A 20,733-nucleotide genomic window follows, 5' to 3' on the forward strand; every position below is an offset into this window, starting at 1 on the left:
TTGCTGCCCTTGTTCTTTGTTCCTGTTTTTGTCTTTCATTTTTCTACCTTTTGTGGTTTTAATGGAGCATTTTATATGATTCCATTTTCTCTCCTAGCATATCAGTTATATATATATGTATACACACACACACACACACACACACACACACATATTTTTTTTTTACTTTTTTAGTGGTTGCCTTAGAGTTTATGATATACATTTACAACTAATCCAAGTCCACTTTCAAATAATACTATACCACTTCACAGGTAATGAGAGTACCTTATAATAACAAAATAATTCTAATTACTTCCTCCTTTCTCTTGTATCATTGCTGTCATTCGTTTCACTCAGATATACACACACATATACACAAGCATATACAAGGGTACATTGAAAAGTTCATGGGAAGATTTGTATTATCTTTTAATTCTATTTTTCCATGAACTTTTTGAAATACCCTCATATACACATAAGATATATAAGTATACATAATTAAATAATTGTCGCCATTATTATTTTGAACAAACTTACCTGTTAGATCAATTAAGAATAAGAAAAGTAAGTTTTTATTTTATCTTCATTTATTTTGTTCAGTGCTCATCACTTCTTTATGTAGATCTGAGTTTCTGACCAATATAATTTTCCTTCTCTTATAAAGAATTTATTTTAACATTTCTTGCAAGGCAGATTTATTGGCAATAAATTCCCCCAATTTTTGTTTGAGAAAGTCTTTATTTCTCCTTTATTGTCTTTTTGATAGGTACAGAATCCTAGGTGGTGGGCTTGTTCTCTTAACACTAAATATTTCAATGTGCTGTCTTGCTGGCATGGTTTCTGAGAAGTTGGGTGTAATTCTTATCTTTGTTCCTCTATAGGTAAGGTGTTTGTTCCTCTGTCTTCTTTCTAGATTTTTTCTTTATCTTTGATTTTCTGTAGTTTGAAAATGATATGCCTAAAAGTAGGTTTTTGGGGCATTTATCCTGTTTGGTGTTCTCTGAGCTTCCTGCATCTGTGGTTTGGTGTCTGACATTAATTTGGGCAAATTCTCAGTCTTTATTGTTTCAGACATTTCTTCTGCCCTTTTCTCTCTTCTCTTTCTTGTATTCCATTTACACGTGTGTTACACCTTACTAGTTGTCTCACAGTCCTTGCATATTTTCTATTTTTTTTCAGTTTTTGTTTTCTCTGTTTTTCAGTTTTCACAGTTTCTTTTCATACATTCTCAAGCTCAGAGATTGTTTGCTCAGGCATGTTCATCTAATAAGCCCATAACAGCATTCTTCATTTCCATTACAGTGCTTTTTATCTCTAGCATTTCTTTTTGGCTCTTTCTTTGGATTTCCATCTTTCTATTTATATTCCTCTCTGTTCTTGTGTGCTATCTACTTTTTCCATTAGAGTCCTTAGTGTATTAATCACAGTTGTTTTAAATTCCATGGTCTGATAATTTCAGCATCCCTGCCATGTCTGGTCCTGATGCTTATTCTGTCTCTTCACATTGTCTTTTGCCTTTTGGTATTCTTTGTAAATTTTTCTTGATAGCTGGACATGATGGTCCAGATGAAAGGAACTGCTGTAAATAGATCTTTAGAAATGTGGGTGGAGGGGGAGGGGAAGGGTTCTGTAGTCCTGTGATTAGGTCTCAGCCTTTTAGGGAGCCTATGCTTTTGGACTGTGAACTTCACCAATGTTTCTCAGTTTTTTTCTACCCCCTAAGATGGGATGAGACAGACAGAGTGGGCTGGAGTTGGGTATTTCCCTTCCCCAAGGTCAGCTAGACTCTGATAATATCCTAGCAGGTTAGGATCCGGTTAACTAATTTCTCCAGGGGGGAGACTTTGTTAAGAACAGAGTGCTGTGGCATATTTCAAGGGAGATTTTTCCCCCTCCCCCCTGCCAGAACATGAGAGGTTTTTCCCCTGATATTTAATGTGGGAACCTGGTCAAGCTCCTGGAGATAATTCTCACAATATTGTGGGAGCATATTTCAAGGGAGATTTTTCCCCCTCCCCCCTGCCAGAACATGAGAGGTTTTTTCCCTGATATTTAATGTGGGAACCTGGTCAAGCTCCTGGAGATAATTCTCACAATATTGTGGGGGTCTCCCTATGACTGGGTCCCTCTGACTTGTCTGAGCCTCCAGCAGTTTGTCAATTACAGTTCAGGTGTCCCCCCCACCCCACCCCCAGCGCTGCTTCTCACAGCGGATTCCACCCGCCTGTGAGTCTGCTCTGGTAAGCTGTGGCTACCTGCTTTCTCCTGTCTGTTTCTCCATCCCTGGTGGGGGCGATGGTTGCCCTGTGTGTTCCCCTATCTTACGGGTCCGTTAAGAGTTGTTGATTTTTCAATCTGTTCAGCTTTTTACTTGTTAGGATGGAGTAGTGCCTTTGAAGCTCCTTACATGCAGAACCTAAAACCAGAAGTCTCTCCATTTGCCTATTTTTAAATTGAGTTGTTTTCTTTTTATTATTGTGTTATAAGAGTTTCTTACATATTGTAGACATCAATCCCTTTATAGTATATATGATTTGCCAATAATTCCTCTCATTCAGGGAGTTTTCACTTTTTTGTTGGTATCATTTGTGGCACAGAAGTTTTTAATTTTGATGTAGTCTGATTTACTGGTTTTTTCTTTCATATGTTGTGTTTTTGGTGTCATCTATAAAAGAAGCCCAGCAGCATGAAGTTTATGCCTATGTTTTATTCTATGAGTTGTATAGTTCTAGCTCTGACTACATTTAGGACTGTGATCCATTTTGAGTTAACTTTTGTGTGTGGTGTAAGGAAGGGGTTCATCTTCATTCTTTTGCCTGTTTGAGGAAAAGACTATTCTTTCCCCATTTAATTATTTTGGCACAATAGATTATTTTTAATGTATACATCTAGATTCTAGTTTTGAATTGTCACAGAACATTCAGGTAGCTCTGGACTATGGAGATTCACCAGATTTCATACCCCGGTCAACCCTCATGGGGTTTAGGCATCATCTGCAAACTTTAGGAGTTGCCATAATGAGGCAGACTCAGGGTCTGCCTAAACTAATTTTTATTTGCCAACAGAGAGCTTAGAGAAAGTACTATAGAAGGACCTGGTTGTGTTCTCTAACGTCAAATCAAAGCTCCAGTAGCTCCAAAGGGCCTTAGCTTTTTATGACTAAATCGTAAGTCTGTCTAGATCAATTTTTAGTCAGTTCATGGTTTTTGCCTTTGCCACTTTTAGAAAATTAATGAATCCCATGTGTTTAACACCCATCTAAATTTGCTCCTATCAAGTTTCAAAGTATGCTGTTCAGAACTTAGACCAATTCTCTGAATTTTGTATCCTAGTGAAAGGAGAAGTATAAAACTGTAAATTTGAATTAATAAGAAAATCAGTTTCTTTATGGGTAGTGAAATTTAATTTGGATGTAGAGAGGATAAGAACAGGGTAAAAGCATTATTTATGATTGTGGAGAAAATTGAGGTAGATTGTCCTGTTGGTTAAGAGATGGGTTTTGCAGCCTTCCTGTGTAGGGAGGCTCTCTGGGTAGACTCTGTGGGCAAGTCTCTTGAGCAGCATTGTCCTCCTTTGATTCCATTGTCCTAAGGGAACCCTTAAAAAGTGTTTTCTATCTATAATAACAAAGCAGATCAGAGTTCAATATATGCCTCTTAAGGATTTGAGATTTTCTGATTGACTTTTGGTGCATTCGGTCATTGTCTTCTCAATGATCAGTTTCCTGCACATAGCTAACCTTCTTCCCACGGAGGCCCTGCCTTTAGGCCTCTGCTCTCTTTCCATGTCTAGCCATCCATGTTCTTTCCCACCTCTTCATTCGTTTTCCTCTTAGTTTTGTTTGCACTCCATCAACACCATTCCTCCAAGAACCGTCTCTTTCCACTGAATTTCTCTTTCTAGCTTCCCTGCCCCTGCCTCCCTTTCCTACCCACCACTAGCTATTTAACTTGCCTCAGTGATACCAGTACTCAACATAGTACAGTTGATCCTCATTATTTGTGGATTCCATATTTGCAAATTCACGAACTCACTAAAGGTTATTTGTATTTCTGACATCAGTACTGGTGGCATTCTCATGGCCGTTCAGACATGGCACAGAATGGGGAGAGATGTGAGCTGCCCGATGGGCACATTTCCATCTGAGGTTGAGTGTAGCACCTCACTGCCGACTGCTGCAGTTCCCACCTGCAGACAGGTATCCTTTTCACAGACTATTTAATAACATGTTTTTTGCATTTTTTGTGCTTTTTGTTGATTTTGCCATTTAAAATTATCAATTTTTAGTCAGTTCATGGTTTCTGCCTTTGCCACTTACCAGATCAATGAATTCCATGTATTTAAACTCATCTAAATTTGCCCTTATCAACTTGAAAAGTGCTGTTTAGAAATTGGAGCAGTTCTTTTAATTTTGTTGCTAGTAAAGAGAGAAAGTACAAAACTGTGAGTGCGAATCAATAGTGAGCAAATCAGTTTCTTCCTAGGTAAGGCAGTTTAATTTGGAAGTAAACAGGAGCACAACCCCCCAGCGTAGGCCTTGACGTGCTGCCGTCTCATGTTCCTAAGGCAGGGAGGCTGTGATGTGCCTTAGAGAAATACGCATGCTGACCAGAAAGTGTCTGTGAGGTATGAGTTATATTGCTGTGGCCACGAGTTCACTGTTATTGAATTAACTGTATGTTAAATAAGGTGGCTTTAAACAGAAACACACAGAAAACAAGGTTATGGGGCTGGTAGGTTAGCTCATTTAGAGCACAGCCTTGCAACACCAAGCTCAAGGGTTCAGTTCTCCATACCGACCAGCTACCAAAAAAAAAAGGAAAAAAGAAAACAAGGTTATGTATTGATCAGTTGAAGAAAATGTTCCAGGGACTCACAGACACTTAACCCTGTGTGTTCTATAGGAGCAGTGCTTCATTATTTGCTAACTCAATATTCACAGCAACTTTATAGAACATGACTACCATGAACAACCAAAATTGAAAGTATTTGTCATGTAATGGGTACTTAGCAGTGGTTGCTACTGATTTTCAGATTAATTTTATACCATGTATAACAGTGTTTTAAATTTTACTTTGAGTTGTGAAATAGTCATTTTATATGTTAATATATATGCTATACAGTCATATATTTTGTATATTCATATACCTGTGAGTTATAAAATATTTCAGGATAAAAAGGGATATTTAGATGACTTTATCTTTGGTTTATATAATTTGAAACAGTAAAATACTTAAAAATGTATATATCTGTACTCATAAATAACCCTTTGCTAAAATAAATCATATATTTTACTGTAATGTCTTCATTCTATTTCATCTGATTACTAACTTTAAAATGTATTTGATTTTAAGAAATTATAGTTCCAGAGATAGAAAGTAATTTTACTAAAAACTAGAAGTAAACCATATATACTAACTCTGATCACTCTGAAATACAAGAGTACTCCAAAAAGTTCGTGGAAAGATTTTTTAATTCCATTTTTCCACGAACTTTTTGAAGTACCCTTGTATCTGTTTTATGTCACTGTCACTTTGACACACTGGTGTGTCTTTGTCTTAAAGAATTTTGACTTATCTTAGATTTATAGTGTTTTTATGGAAATGCTACTGGCAACCAGAGCCTAATATTGTGTATAGCTTTTAATGCTAGTTGATTGACTTTTGATACTTTCAAGTGAGGAATATCTTATTAGAGTCAAATAGATGAGTTAGCTAGTTGTATTTAACATTTGAAGGGATAACTGCAAAGAGAAGGAAAACAGTTGATTCAAAAGCAAAATGATAAGAAAAGATAATTGACATATTCTTCACATCTTCTGATCAACTAAATATTAGACAAAACAAATTGGGGACTTGTCTATTCAAAGACAGCAGAAGTGCTGTGCATATTCTTACTTCACATTTTTATTAACTGTTTTATCTTTAGACACTGATTTTTGTGTAGAAGAGGGTGTTGGGGCTACTAAAGTGAAACTCATAACTTCAGCCTTTGGTTAAGTCTCCTTGATGCCTGACACTTTAACCTACATTCATGCCAAGAAATAAATTTTTTTTCTTTCTTTCACCGCTGTACTAATGAGGAAGGAAATAAATTTTGTCTCCTCTCATCTTTAGGCAAGCTGTTATTCTTCTAATGCAGAGTCACTTCTAATTTAGTTTTTTGGGAAATGAGGAAAAAAGATTCATTCTTTTCAACTAGTCCTTGGCTAAGCCAGGCTTTTGAGCTTTCTGGTTCCTTGTCATCCAGCAACTATATGGGATAGTGTTTGTAAAGCTGCTTCATTACACAAACTTTGTAAAAAACCATTTTATTTCTTCTTTTATTTAGTACAAATGTCTCTTTGGCCAAACTAGTCCTTGGCTAAGCCAGGCTTTTGAGCTTTCTGGTTCCTTGTCATCCAGCAACTATATGGGATAGTGTTTGTAAAGCTACTTCATTATACAAACTTTGTAAAAAACCATTTTATTTCTTCTTTTATTTAGTACAAATGTCTCTTTGGCCAAAAATTCTTACTAATGGTTATTGGGCATTTTGGCATTTGTTTTGCATTTTATAATCTCATGAAGTGATTTCCATCAGGTGTCTCTCACAAAAGCCCTGCGAGGTCGGTGAGTTTTTTTTTTTTTTTTTCCTTTTTGTCTTTTTTCGTGTCCGGCAACGGATCGCAACCCCCAGTGTCACTCCCGTACCGGACCGGACCAGCAATGGGATCGCAACCCTCGGTGTTGCGCCCGCACCTCGCTCAGCCAGTGAGTGGGAACCGGTCTGTATGTGGGATCCGAACCATCGGCTCCCAAGTGGCGCACTGTAGCAGTGCGCCACCGGGCCGGCCCCGGTCGGTGAGTTTTGTAGATAGGAAAACTTGGGCGTAGAGAAGTGCAGAGCCTTGCGTCCTGGTTAGGATATTTGGCCTCTGCTTTCCTGGTCTGCTTCGTTGTTTTTTTGCTTTTTCGTTTTTGTTTTTTTGTTTTTTCTTTTTTTAGCCTTACTGCTGTAGAGAATGATTTATGTTTTGCAACATCTGATGTTTTTCTCCTACAGAGATATTCCAATGCCCCTAGTCAGCTCAGGAGTAGAGCATGGTAATTTGAGAGAGCTGGCATTTGCAAGAATGAAAGACCTTGGAATACAGGTAAGAGTAAATACTGCTGTCAGACCAGAACTCTTGAGGAAAAGAAAGTAATCCAAAATGCAGAAAACTTTGGCACTATCACACTTATAAACTAGTCTTACGAGGCAGGTCAAAAAACTTTCATGTTAACTTTCATGTTTTGAGGGCGCTCTTACTGTGTGACATGTTCAAGTTGAAGCTAGTGGTGAAGACAGGCTGCTTCCTGTCCCTTTAGCCCCTTCTGCTTTCTTCTGCATGAGTGTAGGTTTCTCAGTTTAGTGGCTGTCTTTTCTACCTACTCAGATTGCCAACTATGTGCTCAACTCCCATTCCTTAAAACATTTTTTCTTTTGAAGTATTGGGTGTTCAGTTCTAGACTAGTAGGTTATAAAAGAAGAATAAGATGTGGTTCCTCAAAAGGAATTACAGTCATCTGAAGAGACAAGGATTCTGTGCGTGAAATAGTTATCAAACAATGCTGTTGCCCCACATACCCAGGCTTCCTCACTGTACCCCAGCCCCACATCTGTTCAAGGCACTTATTTATCTTACAAAATATTCACTAAGCACCTCTTCTCTGATGGCCCTGGAAGTACAAAGAGCCCAGGAATCTGTTACCCAGGCTTCCTCACTGTACCCCAGCCCCACATCTGTTCAAGGCACTTATTTATCTTACAAATATTCACTAAGCACCTCTTCTCTGATGGCCCTGGAAGTACAAAGAGCCCAGGAATCTGTAATTTAATAGTCTCTGTATGTACTTCTTAAGTCTGAGGAAGGTTTGAAACTCAGTGCCCTAGAATCTTCTTAGAGCCACTAAAGAAATATGCCAGGAGTGGTATTTAGGTCAAGGCTCTGCCTTCAGAAATTCCAAGTCAGTGGGAATTCTACTCCCCCTCCCCCCTCAAAAAAGTGATAAACAATTTTAAGTTCTAGAAAAAGCAAATTCATTTATAGTAATTAACAGCACCAAACAAGATTGTGTGCCTGCTCTGGTTCCCAGATGCCCTGTTCTCTATTTATCTACTTTCTCCTCTGGGAGTACCACTGCCGAGGCCTGTTTATCCTGACAATCTCATTATCCTTCCGTTCTCTTTAACCCTGCACCCCTCAAAATCCTTGCTAGTCTCTGTTGAAGTAAACTGGGGTCCACGCGGACCAGGCATTGCATTGCCTTGACATTGTCCACAGGCAGCCTTGTTCCTCCCAGGGATATTCAAAGAACCATTTGTAATTGTGGTTCAGAGTGTATAGTACGTAGCTCTAGGCTCTTTTCTTCCTTCTTTCTTTCCTTTCTTCTTTGTTCCCTCTCTCCGTCCCTCCCATGCTCTCTTTCACAGCACCCTTCTCTGCAAGAAAACAGCCATCTTAAACATACATCTTTTTTTGACATTTCTAAAATGATACAAAAATGGTGATGCTAAAAATGTTAACTGCCATAAAATGGTAAAGGTTTTAAAAATTTAGAGATTTGCCTTTTATTCTTCTGTACACACAGTTTTGGATTATACTTTTAGATACTTATATCCCCTGGGCAAAACTATTTTCTAACTTTATGACTTATGTTCTTTACCCCCAATATTATATTATGTTAGTCTCTTTTGAATAACGTTTGTTTTAAAAGCAATACTATACTACTTCATACATGTTCATTCTGGTTAGCCTATCGTCTAATTTATTAAAGGTGATTTTGTTTTAAAATTTAGTTCTTTTATCTCAACGTAAATTATGTCCAAACTTAATTTTGAGCCCAGGGTTTGGTAAGAGGTTTAAATAAAAATTGAATTAGTTACCAGTTTTATATTTGCTCCCCAACTCATTTTTTTTTGGGCAGTGTCGAGATGTGAGAACCAGAGAAGTTGGGATTCAAGAAATTCATCACAAAGTACGGCCATACCAGGTTAGTTTCTTGGTTTGATAGAGGTTGGGTCCACTCTTAGGTCTTTGCCAAGCCTGGACTCAGTCTGCTTACTGATAGGACTGCACCTTTAGAGTGAATGAATAACTAGGAGCAGAGCGTATTTGAGGATTAGATGTAGATGTCAAGCCAGGAAAGCCAAATATGAGGGTGGCTGAATTCTAGAAAAGCCAGGGTAGGAAAACCAAGTGTGAACCTCATTCTAGATCAACACTACTCAACAGAACTTGCTGCAGTGTTGGAAATGTTCTATAATCTGAGCCTTCCAGTAGGATAGCCACTAGTCTCAGGTGACTGTTGAGCACTTGAAATGTGGCAGTACAAATGAGGAACCAAATTTTAATTTTGTTTGATTTTAATCAATCAAATGTAAATGGTCTCCTATGACTAGTGGCCACCTTCAGGTATAAGAGCATGGTATGTATGACCTGCTTATCTGTGTGCAACTGTTAAACTTTGGCCCATTGATGATAGTCAAATGAGTAGATTGGCCCTTGTCAACAGGGGTTCCACAAAAATTAAGTGTAATGTCCTAAGGCATTCGTTGTATGTAATGAATTAATTTTTCTCCTACACATCTGTAATGTCTAGCTATGTGCCAAATTTGCTGTGGGGTTTAACTCGTGTGGAACCCCATTTGAGAAAGGCTGGGATAGATGATCTCTGCATTGATGTTTCTGTTCTCAGCATGAATTGTTTGTTTAATTGAGATTTTTTACAGTTAGTACCTTTTGAGGGAAAAAGTAGACCCAACACAGCTAATCATTTTACCAAGTTTTTTTGCAGTCCAGTCATTTAGCAAATATTAAGTTGAGAAGGAGTATACAAGTGTACTTCAAAAAGTTTGTGGAAAAATTGAATTAAAAGATAATATGAATGCTTTCGTGTACGTTTTGAAGACTCCTCATAAGTATTGGTCTGAACTGTTCACCTCTTTGTGGGTACAGTCTGCCTATTTACAGAGATTATGTGGGTGTGATCATGGCAAAATATGTAGGTTTCTCTCTGTAATGTATGCATATTGTTAAATATTGCTTATAGGTATCAAAGTACAAGGGCCATTTGTACACTGAGCTGAAGAGTCAAAATCCTATGTAGATTGCTACCACCCGTACTTTCCCCCAGAAGCTACTTTCCAGTGATTGAATTTTCTTTAACATTTTTATCGCATAATTAGGCATAATATTTTAAGTGCCTTGTAGAATGTCATACTTTTAAAAAATCTTATCAAGGAACAAGTGACCAGTATCACATTTGTTTTTTCCAAAGCAGGTTTTAGTGGAGGAGGTAAGAACTAGAAAATAGAAATCAATGAGCGCCTGACAGTTTTGAGGCAAAGGGGTGTTCCTAAGAGCTACACATGTAACGCAATCTGTAATTTTGCATTAGAGACTGTTCATGGAGGGTCAAATCTAAATACATGGAAGCATTTACAGAGCTGGATCTCTGTAAGAATCTCAAGGTTAATGAAGTTCAAATATTTTGTGAAATTATAAACATTTTTTAAATATAATAGTCCATGAACAAAGCATGAACTTTTATGTAACCTTGGTGCTATTTGAGAATAGACAAGTAAAAAGGAATATAATTAGTGATTATTCATCCTTTATCCCTATCTGTGGATAGTAGCCTAAGTATATTCATACAATCATAAAAATGAACTTTTTCTTTAATTTTGAAAAATATTTATTCTGGCTTTTTGTTAAACAGGTTGAATTGGTAAGAAGAGATTATGTTGCAAATGGCGGCTGGGAAACGTTCTTGTCATATGAAGACCCAGATCAAGACATTTTGATTGGCCTCCTACGATTACGGAAGTGTTCCGAGGAAACCTTCCGATTTGAATTGGGCGGGGGTGTTTCCATAGTCCGAGAGCTGCATGTGTATGGAAGTGTGGTCCCTGTGAGCAGTCGGGATCCAGCTAAATTTCAGCATCAGGTATCCTTTATTCCATTTCTGTTTGACTTATCATTAAGAAATTGCCCAAAGTAGGAAAAGAGAGAAGGAATGGGGGTGGGGGGGAGGAGTGGCGGTGAGCATGGGTGGAGAGGAAGAGACAGAGGAGGAGGAAAGGAGACAGGGAAGCATAGAAACAGAGGAACCTATATCTTAGTTGTTCAGAGATATTTTATCTCCAGATTGCACTCTACTGGGCGTGAGGGTGGAGGAGGGAGGGACAAACAGATTCAGTCGGGTGGAATATATCAGATTGAACTATATGCAATTGATATTTTTGAAAGTCAAAAATTGTCTAATTCGGCAGTTTCATGCAGGTCAACTTATTATGGAACCAATGAGATGCTGATGTAAAAGCATTTATGAAATATTAAAGCACTTCATAAACATATGCTACATTATATATAGTGGAGCCTTATTCTCACTGCCAAACAACCTAAAATTAATAATTCACTTTTCAAAATTTCAGGAAAATGTATTAATATCTCTAATGATGGATATAGATTAAGACCCAAAATTGATGACTTAAGAATCTTGCCTGGTTTCTAAACCCTTTTATAAAGTGGAGGATGACTCTAATAAATATAAGACCTACTGCCCCAGACTTTCATCACCTGGAAATTGCCTAGAACCCATCTAAAAAGGGACAGAAGTTGAGAGGGAATCATCCCCTTGCTGTTGACTAGGTTACATCATCCACAAGATGCCTTTTGGTGGCTCCTGTTGGAAAGTTCTACCTTTTTTTATTAGTCTACAACAGTGTACTTTGGGTATAATTGAATGGTTTCTTTTTCCTTACTCCCATAACATTTTTGTCGCTCTTATTTTAACTGATTTTAGCAACTGCCATCATAGGGCCTTTTTGTTTTATGGACCACTCTTAATGAACTTCTTCCCTTCTCAATTCCTCAACCCCCTTCATTGCTCTTTGCAGGGATTTGGCATGCTGCTGATGGAGGAAGCAGAAAGAATAGCTAGAGAAGAGCATGGATCTGGGAAAATAGCTGTTATATCAGGTAACTGGGAGATGGTTCATGATCACCCACATTTTGAACTCGGTACCACAATGGGAACTATCTTGGTACTCTCCTGCACCTGTTTTTGATTATTATGTTCAAAATTGGGCTTAGCTGACTAGTGAAGGACGTGTGCTCAGACACAAAATTCATGAAAGCATTTTGGTGGAGTAGAGCTTTCAGAAGCACTCCATCTTTGAGAGTGGCGGAACCCATAAACCACATTATCTTTTTGCTGCCTGTCACAAGTCATCGTGGTCATCTTCTCTCTTATGCTTTGTGCCCAGTTAATCTGTCTGGGAAAATGGAATTTGATGATATGTGAAAGAAAGTGAGCTGAGATGCCTGGTACTGTTCAAGCTTTATTAAAGGAAAAGAATCTACCAGGGTGCACTCAAAATTAGAGACAGCACCAGGTGTGGGTGTGGTAGAGCTTATATAGTGTGCCAAGGGCTGGCTGATACCATCAAGGAGGGGCATTATGCTAATGTGGAAACTATGGGACCAGGGTGGAGAACTGCACCCTTGCAGAAGCAAAAGGGTTTCTGTTTAAGTCACAAGGCTTCTGGGAAGGGGGTAGGAGTTTGGTGCTGGAGTGGAAGACAAGGCCAGCAGCTATTTTGTGCTTATTGTGTGCACAATGGCACCGGTCACATCCAAAATCCATCAAGGCAGAGCTCTTGCTCCTTAAATATTGTTCTCAGTGACTTTGTTCCTGGGGAGCAGAGTAGAGGAAAAAAAGTTTTCCTCAGTCCTCTTCGGATCCCTGGCCGGGGCTGAAAATTAAACTGACAAAGACAGATTAACAGAGGAAAAGCATACAAATTTATTTAATGTGAATTTTACTGGATGCAGGAGACTTTATAAAGAAATGAAGACCCTAAGAAAATGGTTAAACCTTAGTGTTTTTATACTTGGTTTGATGAAGAGTGGAAAGTCGTGGAAAAATATGATAGGAGCTAAGCCTAGTAAACTGGAGGAAACTTAGCAAGGCCTGTTTGTTCAGAATCCAAAGAAGTTCCTTTCCTCCAGGTATAGGGAGGGCACTTCTCATAGGACGGTCCTAACTTGCTTCAGGAGAGAAGGGCAGGGAAAGGTCAGAGTGCTTTCTGCACCTGCTGTTTTCTCAGACCTTCAGCTCAAAATGTTCAATATGCTGAGACACCCTGTTTTGGGACAGTATGTTCTGAACCCCATCAGGAGCTTCCCCCTTCTTTATCTAGGACATCGGATAAATGGGGAAATGGGCATGAAAAGGAAATTTTGGTATGAATGGAGCAGGAAATGATGTCTTTCACTCTTACTCTATAGTATTGTATTCTTACAAGAACTGCTTTTCCCAGCAGAAAGCTAACATGGTGAAAGCCATGATCAAAATTTAGGTTATTTTTCCTCCAGCATGGCGATTTTCCCATTGCACTGCTACATTCCTAAGCTAAACTACAGCTTTTGAGAAAATAATCTTTTTTGAAAATGAAAATTGAAATGAGGTTTAAAAAAAAAATCAGTAAGTTGTTGCCAATTAATAAATAATAAATCAATACCCATGCCTAGGTTTTAATGATTATAATTATGAAGATGTAATGACCCAGGCCCACTTAATCATTTAGTCTGGTTATGATTTTTGGCATTATCCAGACAGATTAATAAAGCATTTCTTAACATGTCTAGCTTTCTGTATTTTTCTGTATTATCTTTGATCCCACAAAAAAGAGGTAACTATATGAGGCTCACTTGGTTCATACTGATATCTGTAATTAAAAAACGTTTACCTCTCAACTGTTTAACCTGTGGTTGGCCGGAAGTACCAGAAAGGGCCAAATTGACTTGGAACCCATTCTGCACATGCATCTATGTAGGGTTGATATCGCCTGAAATTTCTGTGGCAACTTTTGCCAGAGCATCATCATCGATTTCACTGAAGTACTTCTGAAACTTTAATGTGCTTAGGAATCACCTGGAGATCTTGTTAAAATGCAGGTTCTGACTCATTAGGTCTGGATGGGGCCTGAGACTCTAAGTTTCTAACCAGCTCCCAGGTGATGCCTGTGCTGATTGTCCTCAGGCCACACTTTGGGTGTAGCAAGGTTTTAGTATTCTCTTCCAAATGTCTCATTCTCTTAAGCAATCATCAAGGTAATGAGGACTCTGGGTGACCCTGGCAATGCCACACTCCCACAGGCTGATACACTGCCAGTGATTTTCTGGTATCTGTGATAACCTATTGTAAAAGTGAAGAGCATCCACATCCTGCCCATGTCCTATAATTGTAAGAGTGAAGAGCATCGTATTCTGTCCCTGCTCTATTTCATTTGCCTTTGTGACATCTATCTCCTTTGAGAAATGTTGCATGCAGAGAGGGCCCCAGACTTGCCTGAGGTCATATGCAATTGCTTATGAGAGCCTCAGTTTCTGCTTTTTATGAGCAGGGTGTCTTCCTAAGTGGAAATCAGTATCTGTCCTCTTCCTAGCTTATCATAATCTAAATAATAGCTCAATTTCAGATCATCTGTATGTAGAATTTCTAAGATAACAAGAAGAAACTTGCTCAGAGTAACAGGGAAGAACCTTCTTCTTGTCAGCTGGTGCAATAGGTCTACTAATTTCTATACAGGGGGCTTCTTTTGGCCAGTGGGTTTCTGTAGGAACGGTACTAGAATGCCTTTTTGGAACTAAAGTGAGTTCTTTGGGAGGAAGGAGGGAGGTAAGTGTTACTTCCTGTCACTCTGGCCTGGAAGCCCTGCTGTCACTCTCTATAGGAGAATCTACATAGGGCCTTGACTCTGTTTGACTCAAGCACTGGTCACCCTTCAAATGAAAAAACTGAGAACATTTCCTCTATGGATGTTGCGTTTCAATTCACCAACTTATTAATATGTTACTGGTCTAGTTAAGCTTCTGAATAGACACCTGAGATGTTGAGTATTCAGAACTACAAGGAGGACAGCTGTGAAGTGTTTATTATCATGATGTTTTTTAGTGTTGGTTTTTTTTTCCTTCCATGTTTTTTCATTTTGACTCTGGATTTTCTGATTTGAGTGCAATGATGTATGTGCATTTGTTTTAATTGGTTTTTGTGAAAAGTCAAACAATTATTCTCCATAAGTTGATCCTTAGGATGAAAATCTCTTTATAATAGTACTGAGGTTTGTGGGCTGAATTTTAACAATACTTCTTTTTTTTTTCCTTCCATGTTTTTTCATTTTGACTCTGGATTTTCTGATTTGAGTGCAATGATGTATGTGCATGTGTTTTAATTGGTTTTTGTGAAAAGTCAAACAATTATTCTCCATAAGTTGATCTTTAGGATGAAAATCTCTTTATAATAGTACTGAGGTTTGTGGGCTGAATTTTAACAATACTTCATTAGATGTGGTTTGTGAGAAGAGATACTGGCCGGGGCAGACAGGTGGCCAGAATCCCAGTCCTGCTTTGCTAGTAGCTCTCCTGGTGATCTAGGATAATTTTACTTGACCTCCATGGGCCTTTATTTCTTTATTAAAAACAAGTGGGTTAGGTTATCTTTTACAGTTCTGTCTAGAATTCTGCCCCTTCCTATTTTAACTTCTTTAGTTCTCAACATGTCCAATTGTGTTTTAATGATTACATTTTAAGTAGGTTCTTTTCTGATACCATATCAGGAAACCCATTTCATCAGTAATTGACCTCAGTCTCATTGTAGGTTAGGTATGTCAAGATGAAAGTGCTGATGACATAGTTAATCCTATCCATGATTTGTGGATTCATACTAACTTTGGCCACAAATGGTACTTTGTGACCCAAGTGTCGTGTGTTTTTTTTCCTGACCTTGTCCTTGATTTGTAAATCCATTCTTATTCTGGGTCTGTAGGCTTTTGTGTAAGTCATACACAGTGATGGCCTAGATATTCTGTCCTGACATAACTAGTAACTTGAATAAGGGAGCAACAGAATCATTTATCATTTCGGTTACTCTGACTGTTAATAATAATGCATTTATGTAGAATTTTTTAAAAATTGTGTTCTGATTCATTATGACTTCCCTTCATCTTGCCAGCAGACTTTCTCCGCAACTTGGATTTATAATCTCTGTTTCTGCTTCTAGACAATATTGTTAACTACACAGTAAATCTGATTTGAATCATTAGTCAGAAAGACTGTGTGGATTCTCTTTTTCTCTATTAAAAAAACATTGTTTTTATCTGTTACTTAATATGTTTTGTTTATAGGTATACACTATGTGTTTTATAACTGACTATATTTTCTTAAAGATTAAGACTACCTTTATAGCTACATAAGACAATTGAAAAATTTTCTTTGTCAAAGTTAAGTGAAGCACTTTCTTAGAAAAAGATGCTTTTAAGTTTATACATTCTATTATTTTTTGAAGTACCTTTAATTATCTTAGTAAACTGTGTTTTAAAGTTAACATCAACTTTGAGTGTGACAATTAAAGTAAAAGTGAAATGTTTAGCTTATCACCATCAAAATTCACTAAGTGTATAGAGGGGCAAGTACAAGAAGTGTGAGGTGCTGCCCCGCCTTCCCCAAATGCTCATCTTGGGCAGGGCAGCTGCCTTGGTCTTCACCCTGTTGCCCTGTTGACTGTCCTTAAATGCAGAGAAAGGTAAGTTTTTTCCCTACTTAAAATCAGATTATTTCTCAATTCAGGATTAAATGCCTCATAGGAAGAAAATATTCTTTTTTCTACATATAAAAATGGGTAAATCAAGTGTTATAAGAGCAACCAGTTTATAAAATAATGTGTAGGCAGGAAATAATAGTTAATTGCTGCTAAATAAGCAATTAAGTCCATGTGCTTTAATATCTTTTACCAACTTACCCATGTATCTTCTATCAACACATATCTGTTTAGGGCTGGCCCGGTGGCGCACTCGGTAGAGTGCGGTGCTTGGGAGTGCTTCCGCCGAGGGTTCGGATCCCATGTAGAGACCGGTCTGCTCACTGGTTGAGCGCGGGCGCGACACCGAGGGTTGCGATCCCGTTACCGGTCACGAAAAAAAGACAAAAAGGAAAAAAAAAAAAAAATAAGAATAGTGCCCTGCACACAATAAGTGCTATATTAGAGTTAGCTATTATATTACTGTTGTTACTGTGATCTACAAAACTCCTACTCTCTTTGAGACCCAGCTGAAATGTTATCTTCTTTAATGAAGCTTTCTCTGATTCTCTCTAAGCACATGGTTGTTCCTTCATTCAGTCCTTTCCCACACTTCCAGCAGATCTTTCTAATTCCACATCTGGCCTACAAGGCCTTCCATGATCCATCTGGTTCTTTTTTGCGCCCCATATCGATCTGTTGTCTTCCTAGCCATATATATAGTTCAGCCTCTTGGATGATCAGCATTCTTTCCTTTAAAAATGTTAAGGTGAAACATTTTTTCTCTTTTCTCTCTTATGGTGTAAAGTGCAAGGAATTACACTGTAGAAGCTAATCACAACATTTGAAATGCCATCACTAATAATCACCATGGAAACTAGAGATCTCTGATGTCACACCATTTCCAAAGGGCAAATAAAACTGTTGATAGCCACTATTTAAAAAGCCATTTAACACCCCCAACAGAATGATTTTTTTTCTTCTGGCAGTTTTGGCTAGGTATCAGATCCAATCATGTTCCTGTTTCAGTTTGCCAAGCTAATTGCTATGCAGCAAGATGAACAGCTATTCCCCAAGCTCCCCCTACTACCTTCGTCATCAGCAGTATTCTATTTGTGTTCTTTCAAGTAGAAAATTAATATGGCCATTGGCCAAGAATTGTATAAGGCTGATAGATCACACAGTGATGGTGAGAAATGAGGAAAATGTCTGAATGGTTGATGACAGAAATCACTGAAGTCAGAGACTGATAGCTATTTTGTTTAAATCTATTAAAAAGCCAAGGAAGAGGGGAGGAGAGAAGAATTTAAATATAGGGTGATTAAACGAGTCACTGTGAAGATGAGATCATTCTTAATCATGATGCTCAGAGTTATAAGACCCGAAAGCTATATCTACAATCCTCCCCCAGTCAAAAAATCAGTGTGCCTATGCCTTCTTTAATCCAATATGGCTTTCTACAACTGAAATTAATGGTTTTGTACCCCAGACCCACTGATCAAGAAAATCATATGTGGGCAGAAAATAACAGTTGTTGTGTTTCATTAAACTGCAAATGGCTGAGATTTACTTAGTAAATCTTAGGACCTCAGAAACTTCACCTGTATTCTAGGCTGCTACACATCTCCCTCAGTTTGAGGTGAAGGTTGTTTTATGCTTCGCCTTATAATCTAGTTGAAAAGAAGGGTACTTTGTAACTAGGTCTGTCGGATAATGGATTCATAATCCTTACCAAAATGCCTAGAAAAGCTTTTCTTCATTATGGCATATCTATTTGCTAATGGACACAGGAAACCTGCCAAATGCAAACCAGTTTGTGCCACATGTGCATGTGTTAACATAGGACTTACCAGAGGGAAGGGGAAAGATTGTTGGCTCTCTTGTACTCTCTCCTTCAGCTTTCTACAAAATTTATCTTTTAGATAAATTATCCCCCTAATTAAATGCACATTTTCTGGTTTCTATATATTCCTCTGTTCCATTTGGTATTCCACCAATGATCATACATGTTTATTTTTTGGTGCAAGTTCCAGGAGGACTTTTTTAAATCAATGTTAATCTTTCTTTTTAAAGAAAATAGATACAACATAGAGTATTGCTTTACTACAAGAACCCTATTAATTTCAGCATCAGTATTAATCTGACTAGCCCTGATGATATAGAATACTAGTTTGCTAGATAACGAGTTAGCTAGGCGTTGGAGACTGTGTTGGAGCTAGGCTGTGGAGATGTGGCTGAATAAGTGTCAGAAATCTTTATTTCATGGCTTGATGTTTATTCATTTGTAGGTGAATCGGGTACTAGTTTGTAGTACACTGCATGTCAAGTGAGTTAGACCATCCGGCACTTGGCATCACATGACTATATTAATTAGTGCACATGTTTCACATACTCCTGAATAGGATACTGGCTTGTGGTGGCTTATTGGCACTTCAGGAGCAGCATTTGGCAAATGCCGTTGCTAATCCCAGGTCCATGCTGACTAACCTCATGTTTTAGAAATGTGTACATTGAAATTTCTAAGGCTAGGCTTGCTGATGAGACACACTGTACATTCAAAGACTTTTTGTCCCCCATTCTACAGCATTTGGCAAATGCCGTTGCTAACCCCAGGTCCATGCTGACTAACCTCATGTTTTAGAAATGTGTACATTGAAATCTCTAAGGCTAGGCTTGCTGATGAGACACACTGTACATTCAAAGACTTTTTGTCCCCCATTCTTGTTCCTCCTAGTTGGTGGATACTGGGAACAATGGTTGTATGCTTTTGCTTAGGAGGAAGACTAGAGATATATCATGTGGTTTATAATAATATTCCTGAAAGGTCTAGCAGCTTTGAGATAAATGATTACCTTTATTGTAAAATTATGCTTCACAGGCTTTTTTCTGAGGAAGGAAGCCCTTTTCAAAATGTGGTCTAGCCTTCACACTACCAGATGTTTACCAAGAAGTCTGTTTTAATAGTTTGTTGCAATGTTAACTCCTTATCAGTGTAACTTTCATATGAATAGTACAGTTCTTTTCTCTAAATATTTGACATTGCCTTAATCCATTCAATTTGATAAAGCTTTTCTATTTTATATCTATTAGAGGCAGGGATTTGGCAGATTCTCCCCCTTTGGGTGAGCAGATGTTACTAAATAATGCTGAAAAATATGATGCAACCAAGATACTAGTGTTATGGAGCATTTTGGTTTAGGGATTTGTGATTCCAACAGGGCATGCACAAGAAATGTCTTACTCTTTAGTCAACCTGGCTTAAGCCATTGTCTCTGACCAACACTCACATTTCTAAAACAGTAATTGTTGGATTTAGGATGTCAGACTGTGGCCATCGGATAAAGTTTCCTTATATACCCCATCTTCTACCTCCCCAAGCAGCCAGTGTTCCAGTTGCCCACCATTTATGAATGAATTGCTAATGTTCGTTATAACAATCGAGAAGTCCCAGATCTATACCCTGTATGGTCTGTCCTCTCTTACTGCAAATCCTACTAATTAGTGGTTGGTTTGGTTATTTATTGTTATATAACATACTACCCCAAAATTTAGAGGCTTAAAACAACAGCCATTTTATTTGCTTAATAATTCTGTGGGCAAGAATTCAGGAGTGCATAGAGGGGAATAGTTCATTTCTGTTCCATGATGTCAGGGTGGCTTAAATGGCTGGCAACTGGCTGGGGTGGTTTATCTGGAGTGTCAGTTCTAGCTGTGATTGTCAAGATGAGCACCTTGGTTCTCTTCCACATGGCTTGGGCTTCTCATGGCATGAGAGCTGGGTTCTAGGAGGAAGGAAGCGAAGGCCTGGGCTTAGAAGCCCCAGAGTGTCTATGTTAGTTATCTATTGCTGTGTAATAAGTTACCCTGAAACTTACTGGCTGAAACAACAAGTTTCTCACCATTTCTGTAGGTCAGTAATCCGAGAGTGACTAAGCTGGGTGGGCTGCAGTCAGGGTGTCAGCTGGGGCTGTAGTCATCTCAGGATTCAATTGGAGCTGAAAGACCCATTCTCAAGGTCACTGTGCAGTTTGAGGCAGGCTTCGGTTCCTACAGGCCATTGGTCTTAGGGCTGCTTGTCCTCACCATGCCACATGGGCCTCTCCATAGCACTGCCCATGACAATAACACTGCTCATGACAAGGCAGCTTGC

At 38.4% G+C, this 20,733-nt stretch overlaps 1 protein-coding gene across 1 annotated transcript in view; it reads left to right on the forward strand.

Moving 5' to 3' along the window:
- The first annotated feature begins 7,031 nt into the window (after positions 1–7,031).
- The window catches only part of ELP3 (elongator acetyltransferase complex subunit 3), a 36,571-nt gene continuing 22,869 nt past the window's right edge, over positions 7,032–20,733 (forward strand). The window contains exons 1-4 of the mRNA XM_008579130.1: positions 7,032–7,114; positions 8,928–8,993; positions 10,722–10,949; positions 11,902–11,983. Coding sequence (XP_008577352.1) covers positions 7,034–7,114; positions 8,928–8,993; positions 10,722–10,949; positions 11,902–11,983 — 457 coding nt within the window. The 5' untranslated portion in view covers positions 7,032–7,033. The remainder of the gene's footprint in view (positions 7,115–8,927; positions 8,994–10,721; positions 10,950–11,901; positions 11,984–20,733) is intronic.

The sequence above is a fragment of the Galeopterus variegatus genome, unplaced genomic scaffold, assembly GCF_000696425.1.
Source record: "Galeopterus variegatus unplaced genomic scaffold, G_variegatus-3.0.2 Scaffold1819, whole genome shotgun sequence".
Taxonomy (NCBI): domain Eukaryota; kingdom Metazoa; phylum Chordata; class Mammalia; order Dermoptera; family Cynocephalidae; genus Galeopterus; species Galeopterus variegatus.